Consider the following 16,884-nt stretch of genomic DNA (forward strand, 5'->3'; position numbering starts at 1 on the left):
TGTAATGAAGTTACTTATTAACTTGCTTACATATTGCTTCCCAAGTCCATTCAAGTGCATGCCATGCCTCGTATGAGATGTTCGGTTTAATTTACTAATGTCTAACAGTGTAACATTTTTGAAATGACTACATATTTGCCTGAATTTCTCATTTGTGTCCTTGACAGCTTTATTCACAATTGACCAGTCTGTTAAATCATGTCTATGGGGTACGTTTGTCACTATCACATTTGTATGGGTCAGCTTACCTAGAGTCCTTTTCAGAATACTTGCAGCCTGATGGCCTTCATTTCTTGCTACGTCATTGGTTCCACCGACAATAACTATGACGTCGTTTGACGAGAGTTCATCAGCATTTCTCAAGAGGGGTTTCACTACTTCTGAAAAGGGGGCACCTGGTTGAATAACACTTGTCACTTCACTGTCGGCTCGCAACTCGGCTATATTTGCTGAAAGGCCTCGACCGTGACTATCACCAAACAGTTTCACTTTCTTCTCCTTCCTTACTTTCTTGATCACGTTATGGGCGTGAATTCGGCGTTTTTTCGTCGGTGAACTCGCATCTCGGGAGAAAGAAGGGCTTCCTTGCTCTTCCCGAACTTCGTGTAAAACGCTGAATCTGTTCATTACTGTAGGTTGATTTCCAGATGAATTAGGCCCTGTTCGCGACACTTTCCTGTGCCGCGACGTAACCTCACTCCACGACGCGCCAACACCATCGCATTTTTTTAGTTTTTCCACCTCTTCAATCAGATTTGTCTTTTCAGATCGTAACTTTTTAATTACAAGGTTTGCTTCTACCAAATCCTTATGTAGTACTTCTATTATTTTGTGTAGTGATTAAACAGTTTCATGGACAGATGAAGGCGTCATTTTAGGCCTACACACACACTCGCGTTCGTAGATATTACCGGTACAAATGTCCTTTTCTGGAGATGAAGAGTGATTAAAGGAACAACAAAGGTATGGAAGACTTCCCTTCAAGTTTCTTGGAGAGAAGCAATGGTATTAAATCGCGTTCAGATTGTCCATGGTATAGCGATGCACTCCTCTTTACTAAAGGGAGAAGCCTGGCCGGTGTGCACTTGCAACGGCCATCTGACCGTAGTACATACCCTTACGGAGTGCGGGGACCTGGCCGATCGGCACCAGTCCCTTATTCTACGAATTGATAAGTAGGCAGCAAAACTCTTCAACCATGGAATAGTGGCCTGTTTTATCTTCTTTTAAAAGTGGATTTTTCTATTTGTTATTTTTATTTCAACTGCTTTTTAAATTCTTTTGACTCTGTTTTAGTCTGTCTTTCTGTATTTTTAATGTTTTTTAAACTTCTATTTTGAATTAAATGTGATTTTATTGCATTTTATTGCTTTTTGATCAATTTTTGCATAATTATAAATAAATAATGCATTGCATTTTAGATCCACAGATAATTTTAAATTCAGAACCAATTTCAGTATCTTCTTAAATCCTAGTCGGTGAGTAAATTTTCAATTGATAATACATTTTGTTTCATCTCCTACCATTAGGCCCCTTTAAACAATGAGCATCATCATTTGCAGAATTATTGTGTTGATAGAAGCTGGTTCAGGTTTAGGAAAGGTTGTTCCAGTGAAGCTCGAAGGTTATTCTAGTAAGGCCCAACTTTTGTAGGGTTCCAGCAAGATATAGAAAAGTTTTGTAATAAGGATGTAAAGGAGAGAGCATATAAATCTCTGATAAAACTGCAATTAGAGTATGGTTCCAGTGTATGGGACAATCACTAGGATTATCTTACTTGAAACTCGGAAAAGATCCAAAGGAAAGTAGCACAATTTGTTCTGGGTCATTTCCGACAAAAGAGTAGTTAACGTAAGAAATTTCATTTTTCCGTATTGAACCAAGAATTACAATAAAAAAAGACAATTACAAAAAATCTTTATTGCAAACAATAATAGAACTGGTGTTACGGCAGAAGTTTCTTTTACTGAAAGAAAACACATCATAGACCTTAAGAAGAAGATTCAAGACGAAGAACTTATCGTAACCAAAGCGGATAAAGGTAATACGACAGTAATTATGCATAAGGCCGATTACATTCAAAAAGCCAAAATATTTTTCGATGATAAGACCTTCACAGTGTCCAAGAAAGATCCAACACAGATACTTCAAAAACAGTTAAAACAAACATTAAAGAAAGCGGTTTTTCTCTTTACGGAACAAGAAAAGACCAAATTGATTAACATGAACCCTGGGGCTTCCAACAGCCAAAGCACTTCCAAAAATCCACAAGGCCGGAGTCCCCGTTAGACCAATAATAAACTATACACAAAGTCCTTTTTACAAAGTAGCACAGTTTATTCAGAAATTCCTCAAACAACATTATAAATTTAGGGCTAATAAATCAGTTAAAAATACTATTGAATTAGTTAACAAGTTGAACGACTTCGAACTACGACCCTACCACACAATACATTCGTTCGATGTGGTTAACATATTTCCAAGTGTTAATACCAGTAAGATTATACCGATCATTCATAACAATTTAAAAACTTAGTCACCTAAGCGTACTAGAGATACAGGACTTCATGAATTTATTAAGGTTGTTAATAGACAATAATTACTTTATTTTTGATAGTATAATTTATAAACAAAATGGACTATCAATGGGGTCTCTGGCCTCGGGGATTTTAGCAGAAATTTATTTGGATTTTTTAGAGGATTCCGCGATAGATAACGGAAACACGTTCAGTGACATACACCATTGGTCTAGGTACGTTGATGTATTCGTAGTTCTAGATGAGCGGATAATAGATGCAAAGACCACCTTAAGTAAACTCAATGACATAGATCCGCACATCAAGTTTACCTTGGAATCTGAAAAGAAGGGATCAATTAACTTTTTAGATTTAACTATTAAGAGACAGCCTCCTACTTTTTCCTTCAACATCTACACGAAACCAACACAAACTAGCGTCACTATAAGACAAGATTCAACACACCCACAAGCTCACAAAAGAGCTACGTATTTCAGCCTCGTAGACCGGGCTTTTAGAATCCCTATGACTAAAGCTAATTTAAACAAGGAGGTGAATACTATCCGCAATATATCCTATGCCAGTGGCTACAAGGCCTCTTTCATCGAAAGTATAATCAATAAGATTAAACATCGTCCGCAAACCACGCTTACCAAAGATAAACAAAGTCATAATTCCTATTCAACTTTTACATTTAACAACAACATTCACAGAGTCACTAATATATTCAAAAAGAATAATGTAAAGATATCTTTTTGCACAGATAACAAAAGTACCAAAGTTTTACACAATGCAGCTACTGTAAATAAATCTAACCCTTATCTTAGGTCAGGTGTTTATAGGTTCCAATGCAATGACTGTGGCAGCACCTACCTAGGGCAAACTGGGCGCAACTTTAAGATAAGTTACGCTGAACACGTTAATGCAGTAAAATATAATAGATTCTCCACTGTGGGACAACATATCCATGAGCTAAGACATAATTTTACAAACTTGGAACAAGACATTAAAATATTAGAGATTTTGAGCAAGGGACCATTGCTGGATGCTACTGAATTATGTTACATTCATATAGACCAATATTTTAACGCTAACATCAATCTCAATGATATATCTGAAACTCCAAAAGTTCTCTTCGATTTCCTGATAACATTTTTTTTAAATGTTCAAATCCCAAACAAGAATTTAATATTACGTATAATTCGCAATAAGTTTTCCCGATATTCGTTTGGCAGTCCACGCCCACCAGACTCTCTCCACACGCGCGGCCCACATAAATCGTCTCAACCCACCCCTACTTCCCCTCTTTAGCTATGTCCGATCAAGCAAACCTGCTCAGAGCCTTCATTGTTCATTGAGCGCGGCAAGAAATAGCATTGTCTCACGGCATTTTGAGGCGAGTCGTACATACAATCACTTTATCATTTTGCTGATTAGAGCCACAACACATTCAACACAGGATCGTTAACCGCGTTTTAATATATTTACATGTTCCGCATTGAACCAGGAAACATTGGTTTCACAAACATCACAAGAAATTACTTTAATGTTTCCACCTCATAGGCCTAAGACATAGAAGATTTTCTGCATAAAATCTTCTATGACCAACCTTCACGTTTTTCGAGATGGTTCAGCAGTATACAAGTTGTAGTGAAATGGAACACAATATTTTATCTATCGCTCAACAAATTTAAGGACTCCACAACTGCTTGATCATAAGAATATTATTTAACCAATGAACTTTTATCATACGACTGACTTGCAAGTCTTTTACTTGTCATAATAGTTTTTAATGAGTTGAGGTTTTAATTATAGATTTAACTGGATTTCATGCCTAACATTTTAAGACATGTCATGAATTTTAAGGTTGCCTATTTTCCGAAAAAGCTGAAGATGACGCAAGTACGCGTCGAAACTAGTCCTGTGAAATTTAATATGTTGTAATTGAATAACAGCATTAAAATTGTATTGAATAGGCGGAAATATCAAGTTTATTTATTGTAAAAGAGTAGTGTTACAAAAATGTTGCAAACTTTGGATTGGGAAAAGCTGGGGGTAAGGAGATGAGCTGCTTGACTAGGCAGTATGTTCTAAGCTGTTGTGGAGGTGGCGCAGAATAATAAGCTTGAATGGACTTTTTAAAAGCGGGGAAGATCATAATTTGAAGATGAAGTTGGAATTCAAGGGGGCAAATTGGGGACAAATACATGGTTTGTAAAAGAGGAATTAGCAATTGGAATAATTTATCAAGGGAGATGTTCTGTAAATTTCCAACTTCTTTGAAATTATTCAAGAAAAGACTAGATAAAAATTTGATAGGGAATCCACCACAAGGGAGGCAGCCTTAAGTGTAGATCATTGATTGGTTTGATTGATTGATTGAAATTCTTTAAAATCTAGCCTTCAGAAACGATGTTGCTTGATGTCACCTTTTGTTGCATATGTTTCAGAGGACCGATGGCGTGGACTTGGACTTAATTGCCGAGCATCAGCAGCATCATCACCGCACCACTGGTCCTAGCTTTCTTCATCATCCTCACCACCACCATCACCCTCATGCACCATCCCTTCATACAGCTCAGTTACATCCCCATTCTCATTCCCATCCTCACCCTCATGCTTCTGCAGCAGCCCTTGCTCAAGTTTCATCACCGCCACCAATCTTCATTTCAGAGGTTTGTCCTACATTTTTAGTAATTTCTAGAGAAATGTCGTTCATTGTTCTATTTTAAAGGAATATTTTGATGGTAGATGAAGTATACCCAACATTTCTAGCCTGCTTTTCTTTATTAATTGTTGGTATTGTTGGAATGATATTTTAAGATAATGACTGTTTACACTGGTAGTTTGAGGGCACTTTAAAATAGCTTAGTGATGTTGATGGAAACCTGCAGTGCACCTGTGCTTAGCTCCATGCTATCTTCCAGTAGCCTTGGAATTACAAGGATACCTGAATCTTTTTTTTTTTTTTTTTTGCTAGGGGCTTTACGTCGCACCGACACAGATAGGTCTTATGGCGACGATGGGATAGGAAAGGCCTAGGAGTTGGAAGGAAGCGGCCGTGGCCGTAATTAAGGTACAGCCCCAGCATTTGCCTGATGTGAAAATGGGAAACCACGGAAAACCATCTTCAGGGCTGCCGATAGTGGGATTCGAACCTACTATCTCCCGGATGCAAGCTCACAGCCGCGCGCCTCTACGAGCACGGCCAACTCGCCCGGTGATACCTGAATCATACAGTGATTGTCAGTATATTCAGAGGAGGTACTTCGTGCTACTTTGTTGACTTGTTGCAAAATGCTAATGCACAATTTGTTCAAACATGCTACCAGTCATTTCATAAACTGTCAGGAGTCTATGGAGTACATAATTAGCATTCCAACAAATCCAAATGCTGATGTGTGTGTGTATATATATATATATATATATATACTGTTCAGAATTCATTCCCTCACAGCATGGGCTGGCTTGAGTAGGTCAAAACAACACCAGGGACTATTCGTCAAGACATGTGCAATAGCAAAAAATAGCTGAGAAATGTTAGTGAACTCGGTTATATACTCCTTCAGACGGTGGACCTTTGTTGTCACGAGAGATCACGTTGTCTTCCCTGATGACATGTTACCTCTACAGAAGAAAACAATTATGATAAAGTAGATAATAATGGCAATGATTGAACTTCATTAATAAAGTTTGGATGTTAAGGAAATATATTTCTTTCTTGAGCTCATCTCACACGAAATCTGAAAAATAAGTGTGAATGATGTGTCTCAGATTCCATTTAAAGCAATTTTATGTTGAATATAAATGCATATATAATTGCATATTTTGGCCATTTGTCATATTTTGTTTGTTTTAATGATATAAGGTCATATTTGGTTATATTTTCGAGCATTTTTGTTCAAATTTAGGCATTGCTTTTAACAAGGTACACCTTATCTGCATTGAGTTTCAAACACATGATTTCCTAATACTCTAGAATGTAATTTTCTTTCTTTTTCCCCCAAAACAAACAGGTAGCATGTATACAAGACACGATTTCTAGTTCCGTTTTTTTAGGAGGAAAGCTTGAAAACTCCACCTCAGGGCTGAACTGAATGCATGTATAAATTAACGTACCTACTGTAGCTCTGTCAGTTTGCATGATTAAATGTCTGCTGTATTATCGGTAATCACATTTGGCATGTTTAATGTTGACCTTTTTTGTCTTTTTTAAGCACATATTTGCTCACATATTTTGTACTTCTTTAGGTCATAAACTTCCAAACACAATTTATTAGAAATAATGTTGCAGACTTTTATGATGTAGCTTTTACTTTGAAGTTATATCTTTTAATTACAAACTGGTTCAAATGCACCATTCATAATACAGTAGAAGTCCACTGTAGCGAGTACGGCATATAACGAGAACTCCGTTATAGCGACTACATTTTTCTGTCCCTTCAAAATTCCTGTATTAAACTGTGTATCGTCCTTCGGTTACAGCAAGAACCCTATCACTGGCGCATCCGTTATTACGAGCGATTAAGCGCGCACGATTTTTTCCGTTACCGATATATATGCACCCCAGCGATGATATTGCATGCGATCGATTACCTTCGGCATCGTTTCCTCGCTATGTGCACTAGCGATTTCTCTCGTCGACATTCGAAGGCGATGTCGGAGTCGATTAGTAATATCCGTCGACGGTTGTTCCATAAAGAAAATTCGAAATGAAAGAGAACATATTTTAATAATAAATGCGTAAATAACGTGTCCGATAATGGTTGTTAACTCGTTAAAACTAAGGCTGACTAAACGACCGCTTAATTTTGAGGCTCAATACTGCAATTAAGTAAGAATAGGATACACCTTGAGGTATGGCAGAGTGCTTAATTGATTTCAGAGGTTAGTTTATATTTTGTCGCATCTGGTTAAATTACGGAAAGGCTATTATGAAAATTTATAGCGAGAAAGGTATAATTTCTCTACTGGCGCTTGAAGTGTGTTTTCATCATACGTATAGTACGGTTAAGTTAGGATACGTGACGCTGTTTGTATAAGAAAACTGAAACGTTTGCAATAAAATTCTATCGATCATCTTCGGTACGGTACAGTTTTCTCACTTTGTGCATTTGCCAGCTCTCTCGTTGACATTCAAAGGCGATGTTGGAGTTTATTAGTAATACACATTGATTGCTGTTCTCTAAACAAAATTCGAAATGAAAGAGGAAAACACCTTTTCGTAATAAATGCGTAAATAACGTGGCCGATAGCAGTTGTTAACTCGTTAAAAATAAAGACTGAAGTAAACGATATCTTCATTTTAATGTTATATAAGGAAATTAAGTAAGAATGTGATACACCTCAAGATATGTCAGAGTACATCACTGATTTCAGAGGATATTTCATATCTTGTCGTGTCTAGTTACGACTATGTACATGTAAATTTTTCGCGAGGAGGTTATTTCTCTACATGCGTTTCAAATATGTTTTCACGATAGGCTATATATACGGTTAGGTTAGGTGACGCTGTTTGAAGAAGAAAGCTGAGGTGTTTGCCACAGAAATCTCTGGAGTGATACCGTATTTCTCCGAATCCAAGAATTTTTTTTTCTTCTCAGAATCTCATGCGAAAACTCGAGGGTTGTTGGATTCGCGGCCTAACAGTAAGTTAATGGATACCACTGGCAACTACCGCGGTAACCACGCTGCTTCTTTTCACATGCGCACAGAACTCGTTGACAATAAACGACCGCCTCTTTACCACACATCGCTAGCCTCGACAACTGGTTGTACAGAGCCTGTGTGTTTCTCAAATCTGCAGAATGACATCAAAGTAAAGGTGTACAAATTGTACTTCAGGCTTGCCTGCCCCAAGCTGCTCTGCAACAAGCAAAGCAGCTTAGCTTGAGCGTCAGCGAAGCAAGAGTGCACGCGTACTGAGCGCGCTAGTTATAGCAAACCAAAACCTGGGTTTCCCTAAGCCTGACAGGTTGCCTGGGACCCGTTCGGACTGCCGGACTTGAGAAGAGTGAACGTGAAGTTTGCTATCGATGCGACATGAATGTGTTGTTATATATTAGTGTAGCTACGTTTTGCGTCCAGTGCAACTGTGTTGTAGTTAGAAAAATCAACAAATCAATCGTAAAGGAAGTCGAAGAAAAATTAAAAAGTGGTGAATTTATTCCAGTAGTAAAGCGGGGCTCAAGTCTATTATGGGAAAAATTTTCAAGTGTTTATGAACAGGTATCTAAGCCAGTAGGTTACTCGCAATGCAATTTTTGCAAAAAGCTACTCAGTACCCATTTAGGGACCTCAAGTATGTTGCGACCCAAATTTTCCACAGTCTAAAAATATTTTGAAAGAGGACAAGGACTTGGTGACTGATAAGTGCGTGGAAATGTGCGCCAAGGACTAGAGACCGTTTACAACTATTGAGGGTAAAGGATTTTTAAATTTAGGGCAAACGCTGATAGAAATGGGCAAAAAGTATGACTCGGTGGATATTGAAAACCTACAACCTGTTTTCCAGTCATTGACCGGGTCAGGGATGTAATGAATGAATGAATATATAGGCTGTTATTACAATGGGGTCGCCACTCCCAAGGTGATTTATTAATGACTGATAAATGCTATGAAATGATAATGGAGAATGTTGCTGGAATGAAAGATGACAGGGAAAACCGGAGTACCCGGAGAAAATCCTGTCCCGCCTCCGCTTTGTCCAGCACAAATCTCGCATGGAGTGACCGGGATTTGAACCACGGTATCGGTGGATATTAAAAATGTTATACTCTCTCGAGTCACAGTTGCTAGCAAGGTACAAACTTTCGCGGACAAAGTGCGCAGTAAAACGCTTCCTGATATACTACGTGCTATTAAATGTGGTATCTGTGCGAGTACCACTGACCTGTGGACAGATAAGTACAAGGGGGTGCACTATATGTTTGTCACAATGCACTATATAAATACAGATTTATCTCTCAATAAGTATGTATTAATGTGTTCGGCCTTCCCTGACTCTAGAAACTGGTGAAACTATTCTCAGTGAATTGGAAGGTCGTTTGAAAGGACATGGCGTTTCTCATGAAGATATTTGCAAAATTACATTTGTAACAGGCCAGGTAAGCAATATTGTTAAGGCCCTCCGCATATACAAGCGTCTTCCATACATGGCTCATATTTCGGTATTAATACGGTCTTGAAGCATGTTCTGTGCGAACCCTTTTTGAAAGAAAGTGTTCCTAATGTGTTAGCTGTTATTAATTCAGTGAAATCTCCGGTTTCGTACTTTAAAAGAAGAAGCCTATGTATGAGGTTACAATCATCTTTGAAACCATATGTTTCCACTCGGTGGAACAGTTATTTTGACATGCTGCAATCAGTTCACTCCCAGATAGATGCTGTGAGAACTATTTTAGAGAAGGAGGGTGCCTCTGATAAAATGCTCGGTTATGATCAGGATATTACTGGCCTGCTTTAACATTTCTTAGGCCATTTAAGGAAGCCACAATTGATCTTGAGGGTGATGAGGACCCGACTTTACATCTGGTCCTTCCGTGGTTTTATGCCTTAAGAACCCATTGTACTCCACAGGATGACGATGAATAGCTAATATTTCACTTCCTTTAAATTTTAATGTGAGTCTCCTGATATTTAAATGTAAAAATGTTTTCATACTAAATGAATTTTCATTACTTGAAGCTTTTGAAACAAACCGCTGGTGTCTTCCTGGAGCAAAAAATGGAAGTCACTATGTTACACAAAATTGCAACACTTTTGGTGCCTAAATATCGCACATTAAAGAAACTAAATGCAGGAGAACAAATGTCTGTTTTCGAGGCAGCTCGACAAATGTGCGCTGAAGGTAAGGTTCTCTGGTTATTTCTTCATTATTATTATTGTTATTATTATTATTATTATTATTATTATTATTATTATTATTATTATTATTATTATTATTATTATTATTATTATTATTATACCTATGCAGATTAGATATTCTTAATATTCTGTTATTAGCATGAAATATCAGAACTTGGGCAGATATATTTTCAGAGCAGCTACCCAATCAAAATAGACAATAACTCCCATCTTCTTCAAATGAAGAAAATTCAGTGCAACGTAAGAAAACAAAATTTGACGATTGGGCAGAAAATTCGCCAATGATACATGATGAGGTCAGTAGGCACTTGCAAGAAAGGTTTATTAGTGACGAAAATATACTGCGGTGGTGGAAGAATAATTCGCCTGTGTAGCGAAAAAGGTGCTTAACATACCCGCTACGAGTCTCTCCAGCGAGAGAGTCTTCAGCTGTTCGGGAAATTTAATCAGCGAAAAACGTTCCCGTCTGCATGCACAAAGACGTAATGACCTCCTAGTAATACACACAAGCGATAATGTGTCCATGCATTAAATATTGGTATGCATTATGCACAGTATGAGGCGACCACAAACTAAGAGAGCAAGTGCTAAAATTACACTTCTAAACTGATTAATTTTATAGTTATTTCTTTTGGTTTTGTGGGGAAGGGGTTCCTAAATTATTAAATGTATTTCAAAAACGTTACCTATAAAATTATTTTTCTAAATATATTTACGACCTGTACCTACATTATGTATATCCTTGTTTCTAATTTTCTCGAATAATAAATAATGCATTATATCTATGGTCATAGTTCCATCAACAGTCATTATGTTTATTTAAATATTCAAATATTTTGTTCAGAGAACCTACTTTTTATTAAGTAACTTTGTTTGACAGAGAGAAATATTATTTGTTAATTAGTTACATAAGACCTCTGAATTACGAAATACATTTAAACACAACTTTGTAATGATTAACATAATACTAAATAACCATATAAAAAATATTTGTGTTGACGAATCCTATATAAATTCCGGCATGTAACAACCCCTTTCCTGCCTGCATTCACGCGAGTCTCATATCAGCACAATGGACGAGCAAACATCAATTAACACAGCAGGAACAAGAAAGCAAGCAAGCAAGCTAACCTGTAGCCTGCCCAAGTTGGGCTGAGCTTGACCTGGTCAGGAGTGCATCAGCCTGCCTGTACTGTTGTTTACGTGCGGCTAGCTTGCTTGCCTGGAGAGCAGGCAAGCATGGGCAAGTTAAATGCGGAGTTTGTACACCTCTACATCAAAGCACGAGACCCTTCGAATTCTTAGAAAAGCCATGGCTACTCAGTAGCAGTCATACGCGTCTATTGTACTTGACGCTTTATAAAATTAAGGTTTATAGACAGCAGGAATATTTTCGTGATGGATAGTCGTACTGTAAAAATATGTGGAAAAGGTATTGCCGGCAAATTTTCAACGGATTCTAGTCGATATTAGGATGCCAATTATAAGTTAATGTTTATTAAACACACGGAAATGTAGAATAATTGTGCAGCCGCAAGAAAATACGGCATAGGCCTAACTGAAGCCAATATTTTGCGTTAGCGTGAAGACAGAGAGCTAAAAAAATGCGCACTGTACAAAAAATGCATTCAGTGGCCCGCAACAAGGACGCTCTAAAAAGTTGAAGACGAAATTGTGAGGTATGTGCACGAAAAACGCAAGGGCGGAATGGCCATACCGTGGCGCAATAAACTTGTTCGTTGACTTTCAACGTTCGCGATTAGGCCAGTACATCGCTAGCCGCTGAATTTGGCTGAACCCGACAAGCGAGACGTGCGTGTAGCGGCAGCCGGTTATATCTGACGCTGCTTAAAAGTAACAGTTTTATAGACAGCAAGAATAATTTCCTGATGGATCGTTGTATTGTAGAGATGCACGGAATAGGTATTGCCGGAAAATTTTCATTACAAGATATCAACCCATGTTTCTCATACAACCTCATTTTTTCCATTACAGATTAGAACTTCATTGACGGTTTCCACTAGATTACTACAATTTACTATGCATCTGTCTTCTACCTAACACAGCTTCTCATATTTTTATATGCGGCCCTTCCGACCCCTCTATAATAAGGCAAAACACCAGCCAACATTATGAAACAATAATGAAGAAACGGACCGCTAGATTGAGAAGATATTAAGAATGCTGCTATTTCTGAAGCCTTAAATTTAAGGTGTTTTTTCTCCTTATCACAGGCTTTTCGCCTGCAGGTTAATTCAGGCTTGGTTTCTCTCAAAAATGTTTGCTCCCGCTCTCCTCCTGACCAATTTTATGTGATGGGTTTCCACTAGGATTTTGTACAGCGATTTCAAAACTGTTTTGTCGTTTTTATAAACTAATAATTTGTAAACTATGAGGTCCACAACCTCACCATGTGCTACTATTATTCATTTCCATCTGCATCATTTGTTTTCTCATTCCCTTGTTTCTTAGGTTAACGCAGTTTTTAGTATCAATTATTATTTCAAATTAACACCTGTTTCACTGAATTTTGTCGCAATAAGTTGTTTTTTGCGCTGCATATTGATGTAAATATTGTATATTTGTGCTATTTTGTTTCCGTCTAGGCTCTCTTTTGTTTGTTTTTTCATTTGCGCTTTCATTATGTTTTTTAGCATTTTTTCAACTCATATTATGTAAATTATTCCAACCCCCCTAATTTTTTTCACTGAAGATGGCTCAAACGAGCCGAAACATGTCTGAACTTGTTTACTCCGTCTAATGACGGAATATATGATGTATTGAATAGGAGGATACTTTCATTTTTCGCCATTGTAAAGGAAAATTTTCAACGAGTTCTCTTCGGTATTATGATGCCAATGTTGAGTTAATGGTCCTTACACCCGCGGAAATAAATAATTGTGCAGCTGCCAAAAATAAAGAAATACGGCGTGACGAAAGTCAATGTTCGGCGCCAAAAAATAGTCTAAAAATGTGTAGGCCTACTGTAAGACAAAGCATTCATATGATTTTACAAACTTCTTTTTAAGCCTGATTTAAATTTTTTGAAGGAAAAAGTGGGGTTCACCTTGGATTCGGAGATATACGGTACTATATATTTTTTTTTTTTTTTTTTTTTTTTTTTCAGAATGAAATTAAACGCACACTTTCACGTAGTATCGGATTACAAAAAATAACAAACAAATAAGCCGTAGTGTGGATATCATCTACGGAAACGCAAGTTTTGAACAAACTGATTGCCGTTTCATACCGATTTTAAAGTGCATGAAGGGTTTTCCGACTTCTATACAAAAAATCGGATATAACGACAATCCGTTATAGTGAGTAAATTTTTCGCTGTTATGAATTCTTGCTATAACGGACTTCTACTGTATCTATTTGGGGGGGGGGATAACTTAAACAATTATTTATAATAATTCATGTTTTCATTCACATCCCATTTCCAGGTTTCTGCTATGTTGGATGATGTATCAGGGCTCTCCATGTCTGCCTGTCTCTCCACCATTCTTCTCTGAAGACTGTCTGTATCTCTACAATGGTCTGCAGTAGAGGTTTTCGATCCCTTTCTGGGCCATGCCTCTAAGTCTCTTTCCTTCTATTTTCTAACTGAAGTTTTGCTTAGGTAGTTGCGCTTCTGGCAACCTCATTAAGTGTCCAAACCATCTCAATTCCATTACATAAATCTTATTTCGAATTCTTTGTACTCTGATAACAGTCTTGATATCTTCGTCCAGAGTTCTCTCTTGGTTTTACCCATCCTTTTTCTGAGAAACATCATTTCTGAAGCTTGGATCTTGCTTTTCTGTTCTGTAAATGTCCTGTTCCTGTAGCGTATGTCAGGATTAGTGCATTTACAAGTGAAATCTTTGATAAATTCCCAATTTCTTGAAATAATTTAAGAAAAGTCTAAGTAAACAACAGATAGGTAATCTGCCACCTGGGCAACTGCTAAATGCAGATCAGTCTTCACAGACTGATGGCTATTGATATGGATGGTAAAAAAATAAACGTGACTTATGGGATGAAAAAGGTGAGGTTAATAGTAAAGAGACAAAACATTCCTCAAAGATGGGAAGAGTATTCTGAAAAACTACTCAATGTCAGGAGCAGCAGGAAGGATAATGGTGAAGAGCTAGAACGGTCAACAGAATAAACCAGTAAGGTTGAAGGATTATCAATAGCGTATACTGAATGAACAATAATGAAAACTGTCAGGCAAAGAAGCTGGAATTGATTCTGTAGAGTTGAAAGCAACAAATCCAATTGGCTCTACAGCAAGGGTGCTGGAAAACTATTCAGGATAAACAAATCAGGGCAAAGGAGAAAAAATATTTGGATATTACAATGGAAGGTCAAATTTATCGTTCACCAACAACTAGGGAAGAAAGCTGGGAGTATGGAAAAGACCTCATAATGACCTCCGTTGGCTGGTCGCACTGGACCAATATCGGCCAATTAGGCCAACAAGATAAATCGTCCAAACACACTCAATCTTTTCAAAGCTGAAGGAAGGCTTGTGCTGGGTCTTGGTATAGCTGACTACATTCAGCCAAATACAACCAACATTTGGCAAATTCAGTTCAGTTTTTCATCGGCTGACTTTGTCTAGCTTTACATATTTCTGTTCACTTAATCATAAATGATCTGCATTTAGGGTTGTCACCCTGGTGGCAGATTCCCTATCAGTTGTTTACCTCATATTTACATTTACATTTGTAATTGTTTACCTAGCTTTTTCTTAAATATTTTCAGTGAACTTGGAAATTTACCAAACTTACTGAAGTATGATTGATTGGGTGTAGTTGATCTCTTTAATTAAGGAAAAACTTAGTTCATGGGATACAGAAGACAAACAATATTATCATAACAGGAATGTAGCTAAAAAACTGTGGAATGAGGACTCCACTTAATTGGAAATTCCAAGCAAGTATGTTTTCAAACACATTATTTTACACACAGTTATTTAACAATCATTCCAATTTTTATAGTTCTTTCTGTAACAAATGGTTTTTCTTCTTTTCTGAAAAATAACTCGATTGTAACTGACAAATGTTATAACTTCAAAGTGCACAAGAGGCCAGGAAATGCAATTTACGTTGATCCCGTATTTTACATGTTCTCCACGACTGAAGTGTTTTGCAGGTTTATTCCTGTGAGGTTCATTATTAATGTAGCCATTGTTGTGATTCCTGCTATTCCTTCTTTGTTGATTATGATATTGTACGATAGACAAATGCATTTAAGTGTCAACGTGACTTGGTTGTAATTCCATCTTGAGGCATCCCCACTTCCTTACAGAATTTCTGAAGAGACGTTCAATTGAGCATCTAGAGCTACTGAGGCGATAAATGAAAGTTTTGTTTGTACAGTAAATTTGTTTAAAACCATATAAAATTAATAAAACAAAGTAAAGAAAAAAATAGCAGGTAAATTGTCAAACGTGCCTATAGAAGATGAGAAAGCACTTCAAAGGAAGTCATATTTTATTTTTCAGTTTTATCCCAATACTACAGTGAAATCGTTGAAAGTAGATCATGGTCAGTATCTCATAATTTGCTGTTGTTAATCGTGTCCTATCCTCTTTATGAGACTATATTTTGAAAACATTTCAGAACCCACATTTGAGAGTGGGTACCATACACATTTTAATACAGTAGTTGCATAGTCTTCGTGTGCGAGCCTTAATCCCATGTGTTATCTCTGAAACATTAAACATAATCTTCTTGACAACAAAGTTGGTTCTTGATAGCAGTCGGGTAAATGTTCTGAGCCTCTAAAAACTTTTGAGATTCCATCCCTTAAGAAATGGAGCATTCTTAAAATGGAGCAGTTCTGTAGAAGATAGGTTTTTAGGTGCATGTAGAGGATCAAACCATGATCCGATGGCTTCAATAGTCTTCCTGGCCAGATCATTGTCCTTAAGGTCTTTACTTTTCCTAGAGCTGACTGGGCAACACACGTAAGCTTCTACTTAACTATTACCATATTTACTCATGTATTAGACCCCCCCCCGCTTTTTTTTCCTCTTTTACAGCCAAAAAAGTAGGGGGGGGGGGTCAAATATGCGATAACCTCAAATTTTGTGCAGTTAACACATGGCTTCTAGGTTATATTGTGCAGTGAACACATGGCTTCTAGGTTATAAACAGCTATAAATTATACATGTAAATATTCTACACTATTCTTTAACAAATTTATGGATGTATTTGAGTTATGCTGGCTATTTTCATTGGAAGGCAGTATTTCTAAATGTAAAAAGACAATAGATGGTGAACACAACTTTTAGGTCTATTCTGAATTCTGGAGGATCTTCTAACTGAAAATTCCACCTTTGCCTTTACCTCAAGGTCATATAGCTTCCCAATGAATACATTAATTGTTGGGTACATAGATCCTTCCAAGATACTGAGCAAGTCCATAAGAAAGGCACCAACAACAGAAACACACTGATTGTAATTTTATGGCTTCTATTATCAAAGTTAAAGTTTGTTGAAAACATTTG

At 37.2% G+C, this 16,884-nt stretch overlaps 1 protein-coding gene across 1 annotated transcript in view; it reads left to right on the forward strand.

The window, feature by feature from the left end:
- The window catches only part of LOC136864016 (RING finger protein 44), a 344,632-nt gene that overhangs the window by 223,972 nt on the left and 103,776 nt on the right, over window positions 1-16,884 (forward strand). Inside the window, exon 9 of the mRNA XM_067140516.2 lies at window positions 4,967-5,191. Within this exon, the coding sequence (XP_066996617.2) occupies window positions 4,967-5,191 (225 nt within the window). The remainder of the gene's footprint in view (window positions 1-4,966; window positions 5,192-16,884) is intronic.

The sequence above is a fragment of the Anabrus simplex genome, chromosome 2, assembly GCF_040414725.1.
Source record: "Anabrus simplex isolate iqAnaSimp1 chromosome 2, ASM4041472v1, whole genome shotgun sequence".
Classification (NCBI taxonomy): domain Eukaryota; kingdom Metazoa; phylum Arthropoda; class Insecta; order Orthoptera; family Tettigoniidae; genus Anabrus; species Anabrus simplex.